Below are 25,833 nucleotides of genomic sequence, written 5' to 3'. Positions count from 1 at the left end.
GTCTTTTGCCGAGATATTTCTCTCACCCAGCATGGGTATATGTAAAAAGACACCCCAAAACACATTGCCCAACTTCTCCTGAGTACGACGATACCACATGTGTGACACTTTTTTGCAGCCTAGGTGGGCAAAGGGGCCCACATTCCAAAGAGCACCTTTCCGATTTCACAGGGCATTTTTTACACATTTTGATTTCAAACTACTTATCATGCATTAGGGCCCCTAAAATGCCAGGACAGTATAACTACCCCACAAGTGACCCCATTTTGGAAAGAAGACACCCCAAGGTATTTCGTGATGGGCATAGTGAGTTCATGGAAGTTTTTATTTTTTGTCACAAGTTAGCGGAATACTTTTCATCATTTCCCCCCCCCCCCCTCCATGCCCTGTTTTTTCTCATTGCTCACTCATGTATAATACTTCAGACAGTTACAGTGACCACTACCTCATGTATCTCACACACACAGTGACCATAATGTATAACTGACCACATATTTCTGTAAACACTGCATCTACAGTATTATACCTTCTATGTCTCACGTCAATACACTGCTCTGTGTGTGTGTGTGTGTGTGTGTGTGTGTATATATATATATATATCTATTAAACAAAACAAGCAATGCAACAGCTCACTGCAAATCAAATAAAGTACAAAATTGCATCCTAATAGCAAATGCTGAACTAATAAGTTAGAGATACTTAGAAAATCATTTTGTACAAAATTATTTGAGCCCGCCTGCCGAATTTGCTATTAGGATGCAATTTTGTACTTTATTTGGTTTGCAGTGAGCTGTTGCATTGCTTATTTTGTTTAACAGTCTTGTTCTCAGCCATAGCAACGTGCCCCTGCGCATTGGGATGTGCTGACTGACCCCCTTTTCTCTGCAGTTCGTGCTGGAGGTCTGGCTGCCTCCCCAGTCGTGCTCTCCTTCCAGCTCGTCTGTCCCACAGGTTGATTTTAATCAGTGTTAGTATTTAGCTTGGCCTGCTCCCCCCACTCACTGAGGCCATATGGCACCAGGAGAGAGATAGTGTGTGGACTCTCATTGCAGTCCTTGGTGACCATGTGGTGCCAGGGGTGGTGTGGAGTGGGCCCGGCGTACATGCTGGTAACTGCTTTCCCTGGATATAATGGAGGCCATTTTGGCACCGAAAATGACGGAAATTCAGGCGGATCCAGCATGTAAGTGGAACCTACACTTTCTGAATTTTATGATAGCCGCCATGGCACATAACAGGTATATTTAGTGTTAGGAACCCGTCTAACTAGAGATTGCCTTGACGTTCGGCAGGCGGGCTCAAATAATTTTGTACAAAATGATTTGCTAAGTATCTCTAACTTATTAGTTCAGCATTTGCTATTAGGATGCAATTTTGTACTTTATTTGATTTGCAGTGAGCTGTTGCATTGCTTGTTTTGTTTAACAGTCTTGTTCTCAGCCATAGCAACGTGCCCCTGCGCATTGGGATGTGCTGACTGACCCCCTTTTCTTTGCAATATATATATCTATATACACATACACACACTGCATATATTACACAGTATTATACATGCAATATGTACAGACGTCCGAGGGATAGTCTGGATGCAGGTCCGCCTAATGGGTTGTGCTGGTGAATCATTCATCCCGGAGAGGAATGGACAAGACGCTAGGTATAAATGTGCTGAGAGACCTAGTCTATCAACTCTATCCCAAAGAAGGGCCGAAGTATAGGCAACGGGCCACCCATACAAGGTGTGGACTCAATCTTTCTTTCAAATCCCTCAATTATTCGCCTTATTTATTGCTTTGGAGCCAAAGCCTAGAGTCCAGCCGTATCCGGGTAGGAGTACCGAGAATGGAACCTTCCATTCCATTCTGAACCTCCCCCCCCCCCCTGGAGAGAGGTGAGCAAGTCCCACTTACAGCAGGAAGGGTGGGGACCAATGAGAGTCAGTTTAGCTTACCTACTGCTGGACGTGCCCAAGCCAGCCAGAGCACCCTAGGTCCAGGCTGATCTATCTGGCTGTAGCATGAAGCCACTTTGTCAAGGGATGTTCCCTTTAGACATATAAACTTCGGCCAGCAAGGTATTATCCCAATCTGGCCCTGATGGCATAAATTATAAAACGCAGCAGCAAGAATAGTTCATGGAACAAAAGGAGGGGCTATAAAAGGGGAATGGGGGCCCAATTTAGATTCCTGCTATGGGGCCCAGTGATTTTTATGTACGCCCCTGCCTGGGTAACATTCAGCTTATCCCACTGGCTTAACAACTTCTGGCCCACTAGATTCAGAAGAGGTCAGATCTTGGTCTGGACCCATTCTTTCACTTTCCACAAGTCTAGGCAGCCATTCTGGACCCTCTCCCAATCAGCCAAGGTCATTCCCAGCACCAGTGACATCCCGGACGCCACCCCACTTGAATGTGCCATAGCCTGAAACATAGATAAATTGACCAAGTCAGTGTCCTCTAGCTCCTCATCAGCACTATGAGTCGACAACCGTACAGGGACTCAGGAGAGTGCATCGGTGTTGCCGTTCTCCCTCCCCGACTGGAACTTGATGCAGTATTGGTACTTAGAAAGTGACCCATCCACCTCTGTTCAAGCGCACCAAGCTTGGCATTCTCTAAATGTGTTAACGGGTCTGTCATGGATGGTGAAGAGTGTTTTCCAGCAACTTCTGTTGTCCTGGAGTCAGTGTCTTTCAGTCCACCCCCATTTGGGCCATGATCACCCAGCCGTTCCACTCGGTTGTTGGGGTCTCTAAACCACCTCATCTCCCGTAGCTTAAACACCCTTAATGACCAGACCACTTTTTACAATTCTGCACTACACTACTTTCACGGTTTATTGCTCGGTCATGCAACTTACCACCCAAATGAATTTTACCTCCTTTTCTTCTCACTAATAGAGCTTTCATTTGGTGGTATTTCATTGCTGCTGACATTTTTACTTTTTTGGTTATTAATCGAAATTTAACGATTTTTTTGCAAAAAAATGACATTTTTCACTTTCAGTTGTAAAATTTTTCTAATAAAACTACATTTCTATTTAAAATTTTCTCAAATTTCTTTGATAAAAAAAAAATGTTTGGGTAAAAAAAAATGGTTTGGGTAAAGATCCAGGAGCTGTGTATGAGGAGGATCCATTGATATACAGGTGTAGGAGCACCCTTCAGTGACCAGAACTACCAGATCTTGTCCAGAGGAACAAGGATTGCTTCCAGGAATGCCGATGAGAGCTGAGGAGCAAAGCAACATACACGCAGTGCATGCTTGTTAGAGAAGCTTTTGTTTGGTTCACAGTCACCAGCGGATGCAGAGCAGACTCGGGTTGGTAAGACTGATCATGCACGCACCTCACCACAGTTTTGGCGCCTAAAATCCTAGAGACTGAGCCAATGTTAAACTTCCAACCGCCGCAGTAGCTGGCTGTCGTGTGGCGGTACACCATAAGCTAAGCCCTATGCCTGAGAAACACAACATATATTACAGCAGACCCGTTATGAAAGCCGAGCTGGAAGGCCAGCAGTCTTCAACATTGAGACAGAGGTAGTGAACTCCACAGGGGTTCTGGCTTCAAGCAAACAACTTGTTTACAAATAGCCAGGAACCCCAGCTAATAGAACAGGAAAGACCTCTCTGCAGGGGTCTGGGCCATCCCCCAGTTCAATCAAACATAGAAGACAGAATGGAACTGGCGATTTATAAGGAATTATGAATCGCCCAGCCATCACAGGCACAAACCGGATACATATTTGTGTCCCTGTGGCCACGATGAACAGGCCTGTGGTCTTAGTGTGGTGGTGGGAGGCCAGGGAGGGGAGATATACATATCTCCCCACAGAAACCCAATGACGGTACCATGTTTGGACTCTACTTGTAGCCGGAACCCAGGTGGGTCTGCTGCTCCCAGAACCATCTCCCTATGACCTTCTGGTCTGGAGCTATGAACCCTAAAGGGTTTTGTGGGTCAGTGAGCTGCCATCATCAGCAGGGAAGGGGGGGACCCTTCCCAGAGGCGGGAAGAGGAGGGGCCGGCTACAGTTTAAAAGGCTTGTGCCAGCAAGCGGGCAGGTCTTTCTCTGAAAAGGGGTCAAATCGTGGCATGTGTTTGGAGAGACCTGGAAACTGCTGACATCACTGCCCCCACAAGACCGCAGCCAAGGATTATTACACCATCATAACCCAAAGGAACATTCATCTACCCGGTAACTGACTTGTACTCTGTGTAATCCTGTTTGTACCATACTACCTGTATTCATAACCTCAGACCACTGTATATATTCTGTGTGTATAGTATGTTATCTAGTGTGCCCTTAAGGCGATTAAATATATAATTTAATCTTGTGCTGTCTTGTATCTCGATCACGAATCCCCACGTCCGTGTTTCGGCCTAGTTATAAGCTACCGCTGGTTGGTTTCTCACCCTATATAATCCCGTTAGCGGACCGGGCTTATATCAAACGAGAAGCTGGTGGCAGATTTCCAGGGCTGAGGAAGTGCTGTTTCACTGGGGCACTGACCAGGCTCCCTCAGTTTGTTGCCTCTCTGTGCATGTGTGGACATGAGGAGTCGGTGTAAACTGTGCCAAGCTGACCTTACATGCTCATCCGGGAGGGCGTAACGTCACGTCTTGGTAACCAGTGACCATACCGCGTCTCGTGAGCTCGACGTAGTTGACGTCTGACGTCAGTCGGGGCACGAGGGATGGTATTCGTCACAGAGGGCCCTAGGGGGAGGCGCCCATTGCATATGCAGTATGTTAGCTGTGTTTAGGAAACAGCAGCATCTTGTGGCCAAACAGCAGAATGTCAGTCCAGATATGTAACTTAATTTACACAAACAGTGTTCAGACAATGAGAGCTGTTTCTCCATCTCACACAGGCATGGCTGTGCATTCTTTGTGTCTCACTGAACATAAAGCAGAACGGGAGAGGCTCCTGCTATAGCCAGTTTACTAACAGCCAAATTTAGGATTGTTAGTAAGAGGAGGGAGAACATGGTTACTCTTACAGGATTCACGATAGAATTCTTAAAGAGGCTCTGTCACCAGGATCAATCTATTTCTCTATTTTAATTGCGATATGAGAAACATATGAAATGAAGAATGTTTAGTGTTTCAGATGTTTAGTGTTTCATTAATATGCAAGTCTTAATGTCTGCTAATGATTAGAGCCCTGATGAGCATCACACATTGCAATAAAGGACTACTGCGATAGATTTTATTAGGGATTGAAAACTATAACGTTGAAGAGAACAATAAACATTTCTTAAAAGCTTTTCACTTGTAAAGATAACCTCTCCCCAACCTGCAGTCATACCTATAGCAGGGGCGCTGACTTACATTCAGCATCTTGGCTCTGTTCTATGTCAGATATTTGAGTGAGGTGGTGCCCAGAATTGAAAAGGACTCCAGGGCAATAAGTATAATGGTTTCTGGTCTGAATAATTTATGGGTCTGGTCTGGCATCTTAATTCCTGGGGTCTGATTAATTAGGTATGGTGTGGGGGTCTGCATGAATTTAGGGATTTGTTCTGGGATCTCATTAATTTAGAGGTATGGTGTGGGGGTCTGCATGAATTTAGGGATTTGTTCTGGGATCTCATTAATTTAGAGGTATGGTGTGGGGGTCTGCATTCTTTTAGGTTCTGTTCTAGGGGATGACTGAATTTAGGGCTTTTATCTTGGTATTTTGACGATCAACATAATGGAGTTAGCCTTAAGTAGGACTTTTATGTGCATTGATCTAATCATTTGTCAGCATTATTTGATTGTTGGAGAGCTTTTTTGATGACCGATGATATATATTTTTCTAGATACCAGCAGGCTCGTGTTCTGCAGCTTGTTTTCCAGGAACTCGACGATCTCCAAAAAAAAGCTACCACTCATGCTGCCATGACTGTATTCCATGTTCAGAGGGACATATATCCAATATATCTGGTAAATATCTCCTAATACACATAACATGTAAACCATGAGTGGGATCAATTTACTTGATCGTGAGGATCAAAAGGGACATTTAGGTGCCAGACATATGAAAGGAGGATCATTAGACAAGGAGCTAAGGTGAAAAGATAATAGTTAATAAAGAGGGGACATAGGCCGACAATAGATTCCTGTCATTTAAAATTAAAAGATGACACAAAAACAACAAAAAGTTAGATATTAAAGGGAACCTGTCACCTACAAAATTGACCGCAAATACGCCTTTTTACTGACATAAACACAGGGGGTTTAGGCTAGACAGCTGGCTTTACTTAATGATTATATCTACCCAAAATAGTGCATTAAAAACTATAACTTATCCTGCAAAAAATAAGCCTTTATACAGGTACATTGATGAAAAAATAATATTATTATAGCTCTTGGACCATAGTAAACCAGGTCCAAGTTGAAATAGCAATTCGATTAATTCAAGTTATAATAATCGAATTTCGATTTTAGCTTAGCACTGTTATATTCCATATTAGGCTAGAATTAACGAATATGGAATATAGCAGTGCTAAGTTAAAACGATTATTAAAACTTGAATTAATCGAATTGCGATTTCAACTTGGACCTGGTTTACTATGGTTGGCTTGGTAGAATTAGCAAATATGACGAATGTATTCGTCATATTCCTCAAAACGAAGATAACGAAGTATTCTACATCTTCGTTTTAGCTCCATATTCGTCATCTTCGCTAATTCTAGCAATCAAATAGGAAGGTTGACTATAGAGACAGCTGTGTTTAATTCGCTATGCGATTATATTATTTTTCCTTCTTTTTTTTTATAAATAGAATCATTATAATAATCAAGTATTTAACTATTAAATTTTTTTTTTTAAAAAGCAAAGTAATATAATCGCATAGCGAATTAAACTTAGCTGTCTCTATAGTCAACTTTCCTATTTGATTGCTAGAATTAGCGAAGTTGACGAATATGGAGCTAAAACGAAGATGTAGAATACTTTGTTATCTTCGTTTTGAGGAATATGACGAATACATTCGTCATATTCGTCATCTTCGCTAATTCTAGATATCAAACCAATAGGAAAGTAGCCTTAAGTTAAAATCACAATACGCGATTATTTAAATCGCATAATAATCGCGATAACTAGAATAATGACGAATATTCGTTTTCGACGAATATGAAACAAATATTCTATCGAATATTCGCGAATTTTGTCGAAATCGAATATGGCACCTGCCGCTCATCACTAGCGCACATGCGGGAATAATGGTAACACAGCGCATGCGCGAGAGTTCAGGCTGGAATCCAACATGACAAGAAAACTTCAATCAAATGCTAAGGGGTGGGAAGGGGCCGCGATGAGTTTGACTTCAAGTGAGAAAGCCACTGCCCCTTGACTTTAATACCCTCTTTACATACCGCCTGCAGGGGAATAAACATCTTTTTTCAGGAGAGTAAGTTCAGAACGTCTCCTCCTTTTCACTGCAGACATCTTATATCTCCTCACATCATTATTTACCAAGTGAGCTGGAATGTGTATTTTGTATCTTATCCTTTTCATGAAAAGGATCATTGACTCTCCTGTCTGATCTTGTGATTTGTACCATGGACAATTCTCTATATACATTATACTATACAGCCCTTTAATATAGTAAAGGGATATTCCAGTTGTTACAACTTATCCCCTAGCCACTGGGATTCAGACCCCCAACGATCATAAGAAGGAGGACCCTGTACCCCTCGGAGTCCCCTCTACCCCTCTGAAATGAACGGAGAAGCAGGTCGGGCATCTGAACTGCCATCCCATTCATCTCTATGGGGGTGCCAGCAATAATTGAGCACTTTACTCGGCTATCTGCAGAACACCTGTAGAGATGAATGAAGAGTCAATGCTTGACCAACTAAACTGTAACTTACCTCGTCCTGGCCCAGAGATGTTCTACTGTGCAGGCTTCTTTGATGACTATCGTTCATCACTCAATAGCAGTTTTAAAAAGCGACATCCTTCAAGTGTTCTTTACCTGTGGACTCAGGTATTGTCCTAAATCACAGTTGGCTGAATTCAATAAAAGATATGGAAACAATGTGATGGCCAACGTTTTTTGTGTTTCTGGGAATGGGACTCAACACCACCACGAAGCTTTCTATTAATACCATGTGCCCTACTAATCACAACTCTATTCTTGACTTGTACTGTTATATACCTTCCATATCAGGCTGCTTTATAAGTCATACTGCTAACACAATCACTAAACGTTATGAAAAAAATCTTATTTACCATGGTCACAATGACTCATGTCAGAATAATCTATTTGTGTAAAATCAGAATTATTTGGTTGCTGTAGTTGAGTAATGGGCAAATTCATGCCATTCTAGACAACTCACATATTAGACATTATGAAAACTAATGAATATTGAAGCAACGTATGTGATATTTAAATAGGACCTTGTAATCAGATGTATTTATTATGTTATTTCCAGATAGTGAAAATTGCCAAAAGTGTCCTGAAGATCAATGGCCAAATGACGAAAAAGACGAGTGTATTCCAAAATTGGTAGAGTTTCTGTCATACGAGCAGGACATGTTGGCTGCAGTCTTCTCCTCCATGTCTGGACTTTTTCTTATTATAACTATCTCTGTATCAGCAATTTTCCTTTTATTCTTGAACACACCCATAGTAAAAGCCAATAATCGGAACATCAGCTTCATTCTTCTTCTGTCCCTCAAGTTCAGTTTATTGTGCATGTTCCTGTTCATTGGTCGCCCAGATGATATAACCTGCATGTTACGACAAATCTCCATTGGGGTCACCTTCACTGTTGCAGTGTCTTCTATCTTGGCCAAGACCGTTATGGTTTCCATCGCTTTTAAAGCCACCAGACCTGGAAGCTACTGGAGGAAATGGCTGGGGGTTAAACTGCCCAATTCTGTAGTCCTGATCTGCTCCCTCGTTCAGTTTCTGAATGGAATTATTTGGCTGTCAATTTCCCCTCCATTTCAGGAGATGGACATTGATTCTTATCCCGGAAAGATCATCATCCAGTGTAATGAAGGCTCTGTTGTGCCATTTTATTTCATGCTGGGTTATCTGGGGCTTCTGGCAGCTGTGAGTTTTATGCTAGCATTCACGGTGAGGACATTACCTGATATATTTAATGAGGCCAAGTATATCACCTTCAGTATGCTGGTCTTCTGCAGCGTCTGGATCTGTGCCATCCCAGCTTATGTGAGCAGTAAGGGGAAGAGCATGGTCATTGTAGAGATATTTTCTATATTGGCCTCAGAATTTGGCATTTTGAGCTGTATATTTTTTCCCAAATGCTACAATATTATTATGAGGCCAGAGGTGAGTAGTAGAAGAAATTTCCTGGAGAAACAATAATTCATGTACTGATTGTACATAATGTAAGAAGAAGTTCAAATTTACTCACCGAAATTTCTTCTTTCCATGAGTCCCGAAGCAGCACACTAAAGGGTTAAACTTAATAATTTATTATTTGAATTAATCAAAACTGTTTCCCGCTGAGACAATAAAAAGAAGTGTAAGTATGCAGAAAGAAAATATTTAATGGGTGGGATAAATTTGTGTTGATGCGGGACTCATGGAAAGAAGAAATTTTGGTGAGTAAATTTGAATTTTCCATATCATCCCTCAGCAGCACACTAGAAGGACAGGCAATATAAAAAAAGAAGGGGAGGAATTAGAAAGTCGCCTGTTCAAGCACTCTTCTTCCAAAGGCTGGGTTCATACTGGCAGAGATGTCTAGCTTGTAATGTTTGATGAATGTGCCTGGAGACGACCACGTAGCAGCTCTGCAAATTTGATCGAAGGAAAGTTGACCAACTCTGCCCTCAAAGTGGATGTAGTTCTGGTGGAATGCGCCCTGACGTTCAACTGAGCAGTATGACCATTAGCAGAGCAGGCTTTTGAGATGACACACTTAATCCATCTAAATTTTTGAGGCATCTTGCCCTTGCTTGGACCTTTCAAAAATACAGTAGGTTATCTAATAACCTAAAGTCCAGATTTTTTTCAAAATAAAGTAGTGCTCTCTTTACATCCTGCAAATGTTTAGACTGGTCTTCATTCTGACGGATTTTACTTTCGACGGCCTGTTCTTTTTGCAAGTATGGGGAGTTTCAATGGGGGCCAAATTTTCCACCTCCCTAGTGAATTTAACTATGTCATACTAGGAGGAAAATAATATATATATATACCACAGATAATCCTTTTGTGGCGGCGCTGGATTGGTATGGCAGGTACATCGATGACCTGCTCATCATCTGGAGCGGCGATGTGCCTGCCATACCGGATTTCATGCGCTATCTCAATGATAATCCTTACAATTTGAGATTCACTCATTTACAGGATAGGTCCACGATTAATTTTCTCGATTTAACTCTCATGGGTATCCCCCATTCAAATATACATTCATCCACTTATCGCAAACTGGTTGCTGGCAATGCGATTTTGAGAGCTAACAGCCATCATCCCATGCATACTATTAAGTCCATACTGGTTGGCGAAATGTTGCGTGCTAGATGAAGCGGCCTTCATCATGGAGTGCCGTATCATCGCGTCACGTATGTTGGCAATGGGCTATCCTAGTTGGATGATTAAAAAAGCTGAAAAATTGCACAGATGAAAAATCGTGAGACACTACTTTTTGGGAGGACTGATGAGGTCAGGGACAGTGTGAATATAGCAGGTGGGAATGATCGCAATAACCTGCCTACCTTGGTTCTTACGTACAGCAACCAATTCCAGCAGGTCAAACAGGTGGTATCGGAATGTATGTCGATCCTACATGAAGATGATATTTTACATGGCCTTCTGCAAGATGGTTATAGAGTGGTAGCCAGACGGTCTCCCACACTGGCTTCTCCGTTGTCCCCTTCACTCTTCACTTCCACTCCAAAGAGAACTGAGGTCAGCACCTGACTAAAGTATACCAGGTTCACACGGTGCGGCAGCCATCCCTGCAAGACTTGCGGTTATGTTCTGCCCACCAAAATGTTCCAGGATTCTGAACATACTCTAACTTTCCCCATTAGGTCTTATATTAATTGTAACACCACTGGGGTTATTTATGTCATCAGATGCACACAATGTAACCTGCTTTATGTCGGAAGTACTATAAGAAAATAAAAAAAACTGAATCCTGGAACATTTAAACTATGTCACTAATCCTTCGTATGTCAACATTTCGAATGCAGCCAGGCATTTTATTTCGGTACATGAAAGGAGCTTACGAACATCTTCTGCTTTTGGAATTGAGCGAGTCTTGCCTTCCATTCGAGGGGGCAATTTCCAAAAGCGTTTAACACAGAGGGAAGCCTTCTGGATTCTTCGATTAAAAAAGAGGCATCCAAATGGCTTAAATCTGAAAAAAGAACTTATGTATCTGTATTAGGATTGAGTCCATTCCTGGTGTACTTATCTATTTGTTTATTCCACTCAGAGGAGCAATTATGAAGATAGATCTGCCATGTTTGGTTTGCATTTTTTGTTTTGTTTTTAACATTGGAAACCACTGTTCAGACCATGCGGTTTTTCAGGAATACATTCTTTCTAATTTTTTTTTATGGGAGACTGGTCTATATGTATTGTTATTCCTGATTTAGACTTGAAAGCCTGAATAGTACACATTTTAGTGCACGAATTTGGTTTTATACACAATTTTAATTTACACCAATGTTTGCCTCAGATTTTCCTATTGGCTCTGGCATAGGTGTGTCGCAATCTACTGCTTCCAATCACCATCTGGAGATGGGAGGAGTGTTTGTGACTAACCTCCATAACCATTGCCATTTGGAAACTTCTGATCAGTCATGATTAAGAACACGTTTGTTCGAAACGCGTAGACGATCACTTGGAACACGGAGGTGATGCTGTCACTGTATGGATCTGTACTATATTGAATAAAGGAACCCACAATATTTTTCAACTTCGATGCTGGATTCATCTCTTTATTCCTACAAGTTCACAGTCTTACTAAGGTTTCCGTGCATCAGGAAAGTCAATCCAAGGGATAGAGGCAACAGGTGAGCTGGATATTTTCCAAATTTTCAATCCGGTATGACCATTAGCAGAGCAGGCTTTTGAGATAACACACTTGATCCATCTAAATTTTCGAGGCATCTTGCCCTTGTTTGGACCTTGCAAAAATACAGTAGGTTATCTAATAACCTAAAGTCCATATTGTTTTCACAATAAAGAAGCAGTGCTCTCTTTACATCCTGCAAATGTTTAGACTGGTCTTCATTCTGATGCTGAGCTACAAATACTGGTAATTTCTTGATTTAAAGCAACAGATGATGGAACTTTGGGCAGAAAGTCAGGTTTCAGTCTCAGTATTATACAGTCCTGACAGGATCTAAAATATGGTTCCTTAAAGCAGAGGGCCCGGATTTCACCTATCCGCTTGGCAGAGGTGATGGGCACGAGAAACAACGCTTTCAAATCCACAATCTCAAGTGGTTTAAAGGGAGTCAAAACTAGGCCGTCCAGGACTGTAAGCAGATCCCAAGAAGGTATGATGCTCTTGACTGGTGTCCTGAGATTCTTAATCGTCCTAAAGAATCTTCTTACTAAAGGCTGATTAGAAAACCTCTTATTAAACAATGCATTGAGAGCTGAAATATGGATCTTAAGAGTGTTAAATTGGAGACCTTTCTTAAAACCTTATTGAATGAATTTGAGCAATTTGGGAACATCCGGAGAAGTATAACGGATCCAAACAACTTGAAGAGAAGGATCTGGATACTCGATCATAGACTTTAATAATGGATTGTCTTCTAGAGGCCGCTAGGATCTAAATAACCTTGTCTGTCAGGTCCATATCCCTCAGAGAGCTCCTGTCAATTTGCAAGCAGTTAGGTGGAACATACCGAGGTTCAGGTGGTAGAAGCCTTTCTGCTCCAACAGATTTAAATAAAGAGGAATCTCCCCTTCTATAGACTCAGGGCCAGAGGTAACCATGCTCGATGGGGCCAAAAAGGTAGAATCACAATAATTGAAGCTCGATCTTCTATTACCTTGAAAAGTACCTTCATTATAAAAGGAAGAGGAGGGAAAACATAAACCTTGGTTCGGTTCCACTACAGGGATAGACCGTCCAGATAATATGGATGATCCTTCAGTTTTCCTGGTTGCCATCACATCTAATTCCGGCAACCCTAGTCGATTGGCTATTTGCAAGAATAGATCATGATATAGGCTCCACTCTGATAGGCGAAGAAAATTCATGCTGAGCCAGTCTGCTTTCTGGTTGGATGAACCGTTTATACGAAAAGATCTGATGTCCTATATCCATATTTCTGACCAGGAAATGATCCTCTGACATTCTTCTGCAAGCTGTGGAGATCTGCTTCCCCTTTGCTTGTTTGTGTAGAGTACCAACACAAGGCTGTTAGAGAGCTACCTGTAATTGAATAGTGATGAGCGGGAGGTGCCATATTCGATTTCGCGATATTTCGCGAATATTCGAATAAATATTCTTATTATTTTCGTCGAAATCGAATATTCGTAATTATTTAATTTTTCGCGAATAATATGCGATTAAAATAATCGTACGATTATTTTAATCTTATGATTTTTTTTTCTTTCCTATGGCTAGGCTAATATGTGTACTTTACGAAATTTCTTAATATTGCTCTAACTTCGTCTTTTAGAATATTCGGAATATTGCTCTAACTCCGTCTTTTAGAATATTACGAATATTCTAAAAGACGAAGTTAGAGCAATATTAAGAAATTTCGTAAAATACACATATTAGCCTAGCCATAGTCATAGGAAAAAAAAAAAATCATAAGATTAAAATAATCGTACGATTATTTTAATCTTATGATTTATTTATTTTTTTCTATGGCTAGGCTAATATGTGTATTTTACGAAATTTCTTAATATTGCTCTAACTTCGTCTTTTAGAATATTCGGAATATTGCTCTAACTCCGTCTTTTAGAATATTACGAATATTCTAAAAGACGAAGTTAGAGCAATATTAAGAAATTTCGTAAAATACACATATTAGCCTAGCCATAGTCATAGGAAAAAAAAAAAAAATCATAAGATTAAAATAATCGTACGATTATTTTAATCTTATGATTTATTTATTTTTTTCTATGGCTAGGCTAATATGTGTATTTTACGAAATTTCTTAATATTGCTCTAACTTCGTCTTTTAGAATATTCGGAATATTGCTCTAACTCCTTCTTTTAGAATATTACGAATATTCTAAAAGACGAAGTTAGAGCAATATTAAGAAATTTCGTAAAATACACATATTAGCCTAGCCATAGTCATAGGAAAAAAAAAAAAATCATAAGATTAAAATAATCGTACGAATTTTTTTTTCGAATAAAAATACGAATATTCGATTTCGCGAATATTTGGAACTATATTCTAAATATTCGCGAAATCTCGAAATTGCGATATTCGAGAAAAAAATTTGAAATTCGAATATTCGCGCTCAACACTATAATTGAATAGCTTAGCTCCCTGAAATTGGAGGAAGAACAGAACTGTTCTCACTACCAGCAATGTTGGACCCATTTTGACCTGAGATGTGCACCCTGACCCTGTGTGGAGGCATCTGTAGTTAGGAGGTGATGAGGGGGATAGTCAATGTTCCTTCAACTGTGAATCACGTCCTCCCTGAGCCACCACTTCAGATCTTCTATCATAGGAGGTAATATATTCATGTGGTTTAGACCTAAAGGAGACCTGTACGCTGTGTTCCTGAAACACTTCAGTAAGTTGATTCTGAAACGAGCCAAGGAACTGCTGTGCTCAAAATCCAAACCCTGCATCTTCAGAATGTGAATTGGTTAGAAAGAGCAACTAAGCCAGTTTTACTTTACACCAGTTTGATAAATGACCCCGATAGTCTGTGCCTTTCTTTCCATTTGGCTGATTCCCTGGGGGAGACATCTGAAAAGCATAAGGCACAATAAGCAATACTGTCCAACAAGAATCCCTGCTGGCAAGCTGCAAATGCCTAAGGACACTCAGGCTAAGCTTAGCCCTCAAGCTATGGTATACCAGGCCCCTATCGGGGCGGCTATTCCGTTTTTAGGCAGGTTACATGCAGTATAGGGCCATACCTAGGGATAGGCCCAAATCAACATACGACCACCCTGCCCAGATGCCCAGATCCCAGTGTCCTCAAGCATGGATTGAGGAACAGGAACATTGCCGTAGAGTATACGTAGTATACATCCAACCCTGATGTGTCGCTTTTTCTTTTTTTTCCTTTTTTCTGTGTTTTGTTTGTCTGTGGGAGTTTGTAATTTTATATGTAATTAACATTAAAGGCTACGTTTTTATAACAGGAGGTACCCTGTGACTAAATAATAATATATACATACCACCCGTAATCATTACTCCCTCTGACGGGATATCGTCTTAGCTGTGACTTCATCTTTACAACAGCCTGGCTGAGCGCCATGACAGAACACCAAGAACACCAAGCTTATAGTCAAATGTCCCCCACCAGAAGTAACGTACAGCTCACTGGAGGCCGAAGCACATGCACAGTGCCACTTAACAGGAAAAGAGAGATCAAAGATGGCGCAAGCCATCAGAGGCAGAAGCGCAGCAGAAAGGAAGTACATCAGGCAACAATTCCCTGCGGTGGGAGGCACTGGTCTGGACAACTGTATAAGCCACACAGCAGTTACTACATTCAGAAACAAGAACCCCCAAAGTAACAGGCAAGGAACACTACTGCCTTATCTAGCCTAGCCGCATAGCAGTGTAATTGGGGCAGGCTGAGCCACAGAAACCCCTGGTATGCCATCATTTAAAAAACACACATCTTCATACCTAGAGAGACAGAAGAAAAAAACCACATCTTATTATTGCCTCAGCAGTATTATTATTGTGTTCTGCCAGTGGGTGGTCTGGACGAGAATGCTTACCCTAACTGGCCAGTACTTAACACCTTAGGACGAGCATTCTCTTCCTAGGGTTAACAGGCTGCCCCACATGCGCTGCCACGATCAGCAGCAGGGGCCCGGCTGATACTGACCGCCGTGCCCCTGCTTTAACTGCCAGCATCGGTGAAAACACTGATCCCGGCGTATTAACCCCCTGTATGCCGCAGTCACGCTGACCGCGGCATACAGAGGGTTTGCGCCTGCTTGTACATCACCATCGGGTCCCCCTGCCTTGGTGACGGGGACCCGATGGTTGCTATGGCAGCTCCGATTCCTTGCACAGGCATCGGGACTGCCAGCTATGGAAGCCCAGGAGATCCAGCCCCAGGGCTGGGTCTCCTAGGCAACTGTCAGCGTCTTACAGTGTAAGGCACTGACAGTTCAATACAGCACAATACAGATTTATTGTGCTGTATTGATACAGGGATCAGACCCTGAAATCTTGAAGTCCCATAGTGGGACAAAAATAAAAAATAATAAATTAAAGTGTTTTTAACAATAAAAAAATGTAAGTTTCAATTTTTTAAAAAGCCCCTTCCCCATAAAGAGACATATAAAATTGTAAAAAAAAAAAAAACTGACATATTAGGTATCGCCGCGTCCGTAATAACCTGCTCTATAAAACTATCCCATGATCCACCCCATCCTGTCAAAACCATACACATCACAAAATGTGTAATACCAAGCGCTCAAAAAGTCATATGTACCCACCAATCAAACCGTCATCTCATCTCACAAAAAATGAGTCCCTGCATAAGACAATAAAAGGCCAAAAAATAAAAAAGATAGGACTTTCAGAAAATGGAAATATGAAAACATAATTTTTTTGTTTCAAAAATGCTTTTATTGCTTAAAACCAAAATATAATAAAAAAAACTGACATATTAGGTATCCGCGTGTCCGTAACGACCTGTTCTATAAAAATATCACATGAGTTAACCTGTCTGGTAAAGACCGTAAAAAAATAAAATAAAAACTGTGCCAAAAAAGCAATTTTATATCACTTTACATCTCAATAAATTTAATACCAAGCGATCGAAAAGTAGTATGTAATCCAAAAATAATACCAATCAAACTGTCATCTCATCACGCAAAAAATGAGACCCTACATAAGATAATCGCCCGGAAAATTATAAATAGAACGGCTTTCAGAAAATAGAGGCAAAAAAAAACTAGATTTTTTTTCAAAAATGCTTTATTATGTAAAATTGAAATAAAAGAAAAAGTTGACATATTTGATATTGTTGCCTCCATAACAACATGCTCTATAAAAATAGCACATGATCTAACCTGTCAGGTGAACACCATAAAAAATATAAACTGTGCCATTTTTTGGTTACCTTGCCTCACAAAAAGCATAATGTAGAGCAATCAAAAGTCATATATACCACAAAATAGTACCAATAGAAGTGTCTTATGCTATAATTTCCAAAATGGGGTCACTGATTTGGAGTTTCTACTCTAGGGGTCTTTAAATGTCATATGGCAACTTAAAATTATCCCTGTGAAATCTGCCCTCCAAAATACATATGGTACTCCTTTCCTTCTGCGCCCTGCCGTGTGCCCGTACAGCAGTTTACTATCACATGTGGGGTGTTTCTGTAAACTACAGAACGAGGGTAATAAATATTGAGTTTTATTTGGCTGTTAACCCTTGATGTGTTATAGGAAAAAATGAATTAAAATAGAGAATCTGCCAAAAAGGGAAATGTAAAAATGTAATCTCCTTTTTCCTTTAATTCTTGTGGAACACCTAAAGGGTTAACAAAGTTTGTAAAATCAGTTTTTAATAAGGGGTGTAGTTTCTACAATGGGCTAATTTATGGGTGGTTTCCACTATGTAAGCCCCACAAAGCGTTTTCAGACTTGAACTGGTCCTTAAAAATTTGGTTTTGGAAATTTTCTTGAAAATTTAAAAATTTGCTTCTAAAATTCTAAGCCTTATAAGATCCTAAAAAATAAAATGACATTTACAAACTGATGCAAACATGAAAGTAGACATACGGGGAATGTAAGGTACGTAATAACACTCTTATGATGTATCACTATCTGCCTTAAAAGCAGAGAAATTAAAATGTTGAAAATTGCTAATTTTTTTAAAATTTCTGTACATTTTGGATTTTTTTAATAAATAAAGGTGAATTATATCGACTACATTTTTTCACTATAATGAAGTACAATGTATCGCGAGAAAACAATCTCAGAATAGTTTGGATAAGAAAAGCATTCCAAAGTTATCACCACATCAGGTTTCCAAAAAATGGCCTGGTCCTTAAGGTGAAAAATGGCAAGGTCCTTAAAGGGATTCTGTCACCAGGAGTAACAATATGTAGATATTTATATGTGCCGCATGCGCCGGCTCCCTGACCCTTTGGCTCCAGACAGAGGTGATTTACATATGAATAAGATCGCTTTTTATAAGAATATAAGGCACACAGAGCATAAACAGAGCGATCATTGTAAACACTGCATGAAGACTAATGGGCACATGTAAATATCTACATATCGTTAATCCTGGTGACAGAATCCCTTTAAGGTGTCAAAATAATTAATTGTTTTTTCTGTAGGGAAAAGGAAGTTTAACCTTTTAGTGTGCTGTTGAGGGACGATATGGAAAGGAAGTTTACCCCTTTAGTGTGCTGCTGAGAAACAATATAGAACATGTTTTTGTTGTTGAAGCTCTGTTGGCATCTGTCACAGTCTGCCATACTGGCTGGCATATTGCTCTCACCTTTCATTACTCTCCTCAATGACCTCACTGCTCAGGCTGGTTTCCCAACTCTTTCACTCCTCCGCATATGCCAGCCTACCGGAATCCCAATTCTGTCCTGCCTCAGCCTGTGCCCTCTTTCTGAAGGCTATTTTAGGGACACTTCCCGTTTACTGTCAACCTGAGCATTAGTGTTCTAGTTCTTTGCTAGAGGAAATTTCTCTCTTATGGCTAGTACTCTCATATGGCTAGTTACCTGTCCTCTTTCTGCTCTGATCTTCTACCTGTCTTCCATATTGCCTGAACTCCACCAGCCGTGGCCTTAGCATATCTGACTAAATATTCTGCCTATGGCTGTTGACATTCAGATGTCAACAGCCATCAACTTTTGCCAACTGAGAGAACTAAAAAGAATAAATACAGGTACCAAGGAATCCTTCAGACTCCACTCCCAGGTTTAGCCCTAAATTTTGGGACTACATCTGTATTGTTTATTTCTGTTGTTCTCCTATGTTATAGGAGAGAATGGAGAAAATAATGGCAGTGGCGGATCAGTCACATGTGAGAAATGAATGGCTGACTATAAAGGGTTTGGTTAGTTTTTATAGGGCAGCCATCATCCAAATCACAGCCTGTGTTGCCATGAGATAGGCGCTTTAGATGTCATCAGTACAAACCCTTGTAGAAGGGTTTATCCCCTGAAGGTGTCATATTGTTCAATATGGATGTGTCATTTTAATTTTTGTACTATAATGTTTCCTTTTATAATGCGGTTGGATATCACCTGTGTTTTGTTGAATGTGTACTGTATTGTACTTTCACAATGACAATAAAGTCCAATCTAATCTTTTCATCATATACAGATATGGGCTACTCACTGTTTGTAACTGATATTGGCCGGTACACCATGTGCACATATAAATCCTATACTCGCCGGATGTAGTAGTATAGCCTGAAATTAATAGACTAAATGACTCTCAAGGGCTTGCCTTATGTGGGATTAAAGATATTGATGTACTATAGTAAAGATAGAAGATATTTATTAAAAGTATATAGCAATTACTAAACATACAATAAAAGTGGAATTTTAGGTCTAGAAGTACACAATAAGTCACGGGTTATGAAATACAGGGAGTGCAGAATTATTAGGCAAGTTGTATTTTTGAGGATTAATTTTATTATTGAACAACAACCATGTTCTCAATGAACCCAAAAAACTCATTAATATCAAAGCTGAATATTTTTGGAAGTAGTTTTTAGTTTGTTTTTAGTTTTAGCTATTTTAGGGGGATATCTGTGTGTGCAGGTGACTATTACTGTGCATAATTATTAGGCAACTTAACAAAAAACAAATATATACCCATTCCAATTATTTATTTTTACCAGTGAAACCAATATAACATCTCAACATTCACAAATATACATTTCTGACATTCAAAAACAAAACAAAAACAAATCAGTGACCAATATAGCCACCTTTCTTTGCAAGGACACTCAAAAGCCTGCCGTCCATGGATTCTGTCAGTGTTTTGATCTGTTCACCATCAACATTGCGTGCAGCAGCAACCACAGCCTCCCAGACACTGTTCAGAGAGGTGTACTGTTTTCCCTCCTTGTAAATCTCACATTTAATGATGGACCACAGGTTCTCAATGGGGTTCAGATCAGGGGAACAAGGAGGCCATGTCATTAGATTTTCTTCTTTTATACCCTTTCTTGCCAGCCACGCTGTGGAGTACTTGGACGCGTGTGATGGAGCATTGTCCTGCATGAAAATCATGTTTTTCTTGAAGGATGCAGACTTCTTCCTGTACCACTGCTTGAAGAAGGTGTCTTCCAGAAACTGGCAGTAGGACTGGGAGTTGAGCTTGACTCCATCCTCAACCCGAAAAGGCCCCACAAGCTCATCTTTGATGATACCAGCCCAAACCAGTACTCCACCTTCACCTTGCTGGCGTCTGAGTCGGACTGGAGCTCTCTGCCCTTTACCAATCCAGCCACGGGCCCATCCATCTGGCCCATCAAGACTCACTCATTTCATCAGTCCATAAAACCTTAGAAAAATCAGTCTTGACATTTCAGCTTGTGTGTCTTGTTCAGTGGTGGTCGTCTTTCAGCCTTTCTTACCTTGGCCATGTCTCTGAGTATTGCACACCTTGTGCTTTTGGGCACTCCAGTGATGTTGCAGCTCTGAAATATGGCCAAACTGGTGGCAAGTGGCATCTTGGCAGCTGCACGCTTGACTTTTCTCAGTTCATGGGCAGTTATTTTGCGCCTTGGTTTTTCCACACGCTTCTTGCGACCCTGTTGACTATTTTGAATGAAACGCTTGATTGTTCGATGATCACGCTTCAGAAGCTTTGCAATTTTAAGAGTGCTGCATCCCTCTGCAAGATATCTCACTATTTTTGACTTTTCTGAGCCTGTCAAGTTCTTCTTTTGACCCATTTTTCCAAAGGAAAGGAAGTTGCCTAATAATTATGCACACCTAATATAGGGTGTTGATGTCATTAGACCACACCCCTTCTCATTACAGAGATGCACATCACCTAATATGCTTAATTGGTAGTAGGCTTTCGAGCCTATACAGCTTGGAGTAAGACAACATGCATAAAGAGGATGATGTGGTCAAAATACTCATTTGCCTAATAATTCTGCACGCAGTGTATAGTATAAAATACGAGATGTCTTCCATATATCATAGGCAATACAATTGGTGTCTGAGTGACTTCATTATTCGGGATAAGAAAAACCCATTCATGTTCGGGTTCGACCGAACCTGATCCCGAACCCAAACCCCATAGAAGTCAATGGGGACCCGAACTTTGGTGCTGTAAAATGGCTGTAAAATAGTCATACTAAGGGCTATAGGGCCGCAAAAGGTACCAAAATGGGGGTAAGAGTAGGACAATTGCCCTGCAAACAAATGTAGATAAGGAAATGACTTAAAATAACATAGCATAGAAATAATAATAATCTTAAACCAGGAGGTGGAGGTCCAAGTGGAGGAGGTTGAGGAGGCGGTGGACGTTATGGTGTAGAAGGAAGAGGTGGAGGAGGAAGCCAACTCTGTTTTTGTATTTTTGTTTCTTTAATTTTTATTTGGGGCATCAACATTGGGCAATAGCAAACAGAACAAATTGTGCTGGAGTATTACAATTGCTGGGTGCGACCAGTATACCTCTCTACTCCAGCCAAGGTACGGACAAGTCCTATGCGATCCATGCCTGGTTAATTTTAATGAACATGAGCTTGGCCACATTAGCTGTGGACAGGTGGATGCGCCTGTCCATGATCACCACCTCCGTGCTAAACACACGTTCGGACAATACACTTGACCTAGGGCAGACCAGCACCTCCAAGGCGTAAAGGGTAAGCTCAGGCCACCTGTCCAATTTGGCGACCCAGAAGTTACATATCAGTCAGTACGTGCAGACATTTGGACACATACTGCTCCACCATGTTGCTGAAATACTGCCTCCTGCTAAGACGGTCCATATCAGATGGTGGTGCTGGATGTTGTGGCGTGCTGACAAAGCTTTTCCACATTTCGGCCATGCTAACCCTTTCTTCTGAGGTGGTGGCTGTGGCCAGCTGCATTGGTGACTTCCTCCTTCGCCTCCGCCTCGTGCTTCCACAGAGCCCCCACTGTCAGGTGGGAACAACATCAGTAGTGTGTCTAACAGCGTGCGCTTGTATTCACGCATCTTCCGATTCCGTTCCAGTGGCAGAAGTAAGGACGGCACGTTGTCCTTGTAGCGGAGATCCAACAGGGTTGCCACCCATTAATCAGCACTGGTAAGAATGAGGTCAACACAGCAGTCGTTGCTCAGGCACTGCAGCATGCATTCGCTCATGTGTGCCAGGCTGCCCAGAGGCAATGACAAGCTGTCCTCAGTGAGAGGTATATTGTCTGTGACCTCTGTATCCCCCCCAGCCATGCCCCAGTGATGCCCGTGAGCTGCTTTGGGTGCCACCCTGCTGTGAACACGGTTCCTTCTCCTCCAAAACTGTGCCCTCCTGCAAAACTGGTATGGGGTTGAAGGAAGATAGAGTGGAGCCTAGATTTGATATTGGAACTGAAAAGACACAAGATATCGCATAGTGAGGGGAATGTTCCCCCCTTCTGCAGCAGGAGTTTTCCAGGGGGACCAGCTTTCAAAGCACCGTAACTCCTTAAAGTTTACAGACAGAGTATTACAAATGGTCAACAGCCAAAGGCACCCCGCTCAAAGGTACCAGAACTGTCAGAAAGTCCTGCTATCAGACCAAAGCCAGAGTCTAGCACAGCAGAGAAAGATAAAGCAAGGTATCCAAGTTAGTCTGCCAATTTACCCCAAAACGTGCTGGAGCCAAGAGAAAAACCACTTATTGTCTGGATGCAAGTTTATTCAAGTAAAGCTGTTGAACTTTACCAGATCTGGACTCTTACTCCACCAACTATTACTCTCCCCTTTATTGCTACAGAGCCTAACCCCCGGGGAGTGATGGTATCCAGGTAGGAGCACCGTGACACCCAAAACTGTTAAGGCCACATCACCACTCGGCATTACTAAAGACCTGGGACACGATTGGCCGAGGGCGGGCGGCATGATGCAAAAGCCTCTGTCAGACACTTCTGGCGGCAGCTTATTGTTACAATGGTGTTTTACTTTGCACTCAGGCGCTGGCTTCTTGTGGGTTTGAGTTAGTGCCACTGTGTTCAGTGGCGGTTCATGCGACCTTGGTTACTCGTGGGTGTGAAAGGCAAAAAAATAACAAATACAGTGCAGCCAAAACTCATTTTTTGGTGTGCAATTCCTACAAAAAAATTTAAACTATAAAAGTGGTGGCAATCTAACTCTATATATTCTCTCTCTAAATGTGGTGCCGATTTCACTCTAATGTGAACTCTAATGAGATAATCTCACTCCAAATGTGGTGATGATCTAATTATGTGGAAGGCTGAAAAGTCAGCCTGAATTTGTGGGCGGGGCATCTTACCTTCTTAAGCTCCAGCCCCCAGCTCCTCAGGGCGCTTCTGTTCATACGCTGGATAAGGAGTCGCTTTGCTCTGGTACTGCACCCTTGCACGTCGTGAGCTGCTTCAACTGCTTCGTTTTTTCGTCACCCGTACACCGCCGATTCCCGTCTGCAGGATAGGTAATTCATGTGTGATGTTCGCCCTGCTCCACAGGGCTCCTCTGAGCGGCGGTCACCTACTCCCAGCTCGATATGCACTCCAGACCCAAGGCCTGGGCCCATGGTCACATGCTCGGCGTGCGTTCCAGCGTGGAGCGCACGCCCGAATCCGGCCAGGCCTGGGCCCATGGTCACATACTCGGCGTGCGTTCCAGCGTGGAGCGCACGCCGGATCCCTCACTCAGGCCAGACGACTCCAGGGCAGCGGCTCCAGGACAGGTAAGCTCTGTCCCCACTGGGTCCCTCATTACAGAAGCATCCGGTCCGGGCCCCCATGTTCCGGGCTTCTGGTGGTCGGATCGGCGTGCTCCCACATCTGGGTCCCCTGCCCAACTTGCGACTCAGGACGGGGGGCCCCTTCCCCCAGTCCACCCGACCACATGGTCAACCCCCACAAAGAATTCTACCCTTGTTTCCCAGCTTCCGGGGGTAGAGGGGCGTGCGTTCCAGGGTGGAACACTCTAATGTGAACTCTAATGAGATAATCTCACTCCAAATGTGGTGATGATCTCACTCTAAATGTGGTGATGATCTAATTATGTGGAAGGCTGAAAAGTCAGCCTGAATTTGTGGGAGGGGCATCTTACCTTCTTAAGCTCCAGCCCCCAGCTCCTCAGGGCGCTTCTGTTCATACGCTGGATAAGGAGTCGCTTTGCTCTGGTACTGCACCCGATATGCGAAGTAGGCAGGAGTCTAGCCCCTGAGCAACAACAGCCATGTGTATAAACGGCCATAAAAAATAAAAAAATATATAAAATATATAATTTTTTGGGGGAGCTAAAACTCGGCATGGACACCAAAACGGTCACAAACGCACACCCACCGTACCACACAGTACCAGGTGGGATGAAGAAAAAGTCATCCTCTGTCCCCACTCATTGGGGGAGGGCTCCTGGGTCTCCCCCCCTCCCGCTAGGCTGGAAGGGCGCTAGTTTCAGTTCTGAGGTCAAAGAGAGCAGGGGGCCTCACCAGGTGTAGGTTAGGTCGTTATCGCACCCCGTACGCAATCAGCTTTTCACTAAACGTTCACTGCAATTGTCTGTTCTGATCCGTCGTGGTGGCAGGGCCACGTGATATATGTATGTGATTTCACGTTATATGCCGTTGTCTTCCTGCTCTGCTGGATCTCCCAGGCTCACACCTACCTCTGTCTCCTGGATCGCCCAGGCTCACACCTACCTCTGTCTCCTGGATCGCCCAGGCTCACACCTACCTCTGTCTCCTGGATCGCCCAGGCTCACACCTACCTCTGTCTCCTGGATCGCCCAGGCTCACACCTACCTCTGTCTCCTGGATCGCCCAGGCTCACACCTACCTCTGGGCGAACACACCGGTGATGTTCATCACCAATAACCAAGCGTTGGTGGACATTATCACAAGAGGTCGGGCTAAATCTTCCAGGATCATGTCCCTCCTGCGCAGACTGGTTTGGCTCTCACTCACTCATAACTTCCATATGTTCTGCAGCCACATTCCGGTGGCCGAGAATGTGGCGGCGGATGCCCTGTCTCGATTTACATTCCCCCTCTTTTTTCAGGTGCTGCCAGGAGCGGACCCCACAGGGTCCCCTCTTCCGGTCTTCCAGTCTCTGGTGATGGATTAGAGTCCCTCCTTGCTCACGCCAGGAACCTGGTACAGCATTCCCTCTCCTCCAATACCATCAGGAACTACCAAGCCGGCGTCAAGGTTTACAAAGTTTTTTCCAGGTCCCACCCGCAAGGTGGCTTGGACGATGTCTCCTATACCCTGGCGTTCATAGCCCACTGTCACCGCAATCTCAGGCTGTCATTTAACACTATCAAGCTGTACCTAGCGGAGATACAGCCCTGCGCCATGCTTCATAATCCAAATGGAGGTTCCATTTTTTCCGTGCAGGCGGTCAAGGCGGCCCTTAGGGGAATCCAGAAGTGTGGGGATGCCCCTCCCGCCCGTAGACAGCCTTTGGACAACTTTGTCAGTTTGGCTATGCCGACACCACCTGTCAAACCCTCTCCGAGATGACACTGGAGGCCGGACAAGACAGAACAAAGAGAGCAAACTAAGCCAGTCCCGGTCAC

At 42.5% G+C, this 25,833-nt stretch overlaps 1 protein-coding gene across 1 annotated transcript; it reads left to right on the top strand.

Moving 5' to 3' along the window:
• Window positions 1-7,301: 7,301 nt before the first annotated feature.
• LOC120991101 (vomeronasal type-2 receptor 26-like) lies at window positions 7,302-25,379 on the top strand. Its single transcript, XM_040419993.1, has 4 exons — window positions 7,302-7,317; window positions 8,425-9,290; window positions 25,080-25,202; window positions 25,314-25,379. The coding sequence occupies exons 1-4, from the start codon at window positions 7,302-7,304 to the stop codon at window positions 25,377-25,379; spliced, it is 1,071 nt and encodes a 356-aa protein (XP_040275927.1).
• Window positions 25,380-25,833: the final 454 nt, after the last annotated feature.

This window comes from Bufo bufo, chromosome 2 (genome assembly GCF_905171765.1).
Source record: "Bufo bufo chromosome 2, aBufBuf1.1, whole genome shotgun sequence".
Taxonomy (NCBI): Eukaryota; Metazoa; Chordata; class Amphibia; order Anura; family Bufonidae; genus Bufo; species Bufo bufo.
This window is presented reverse-complemented; position numbering and strand designations above follow the sequence as displayed.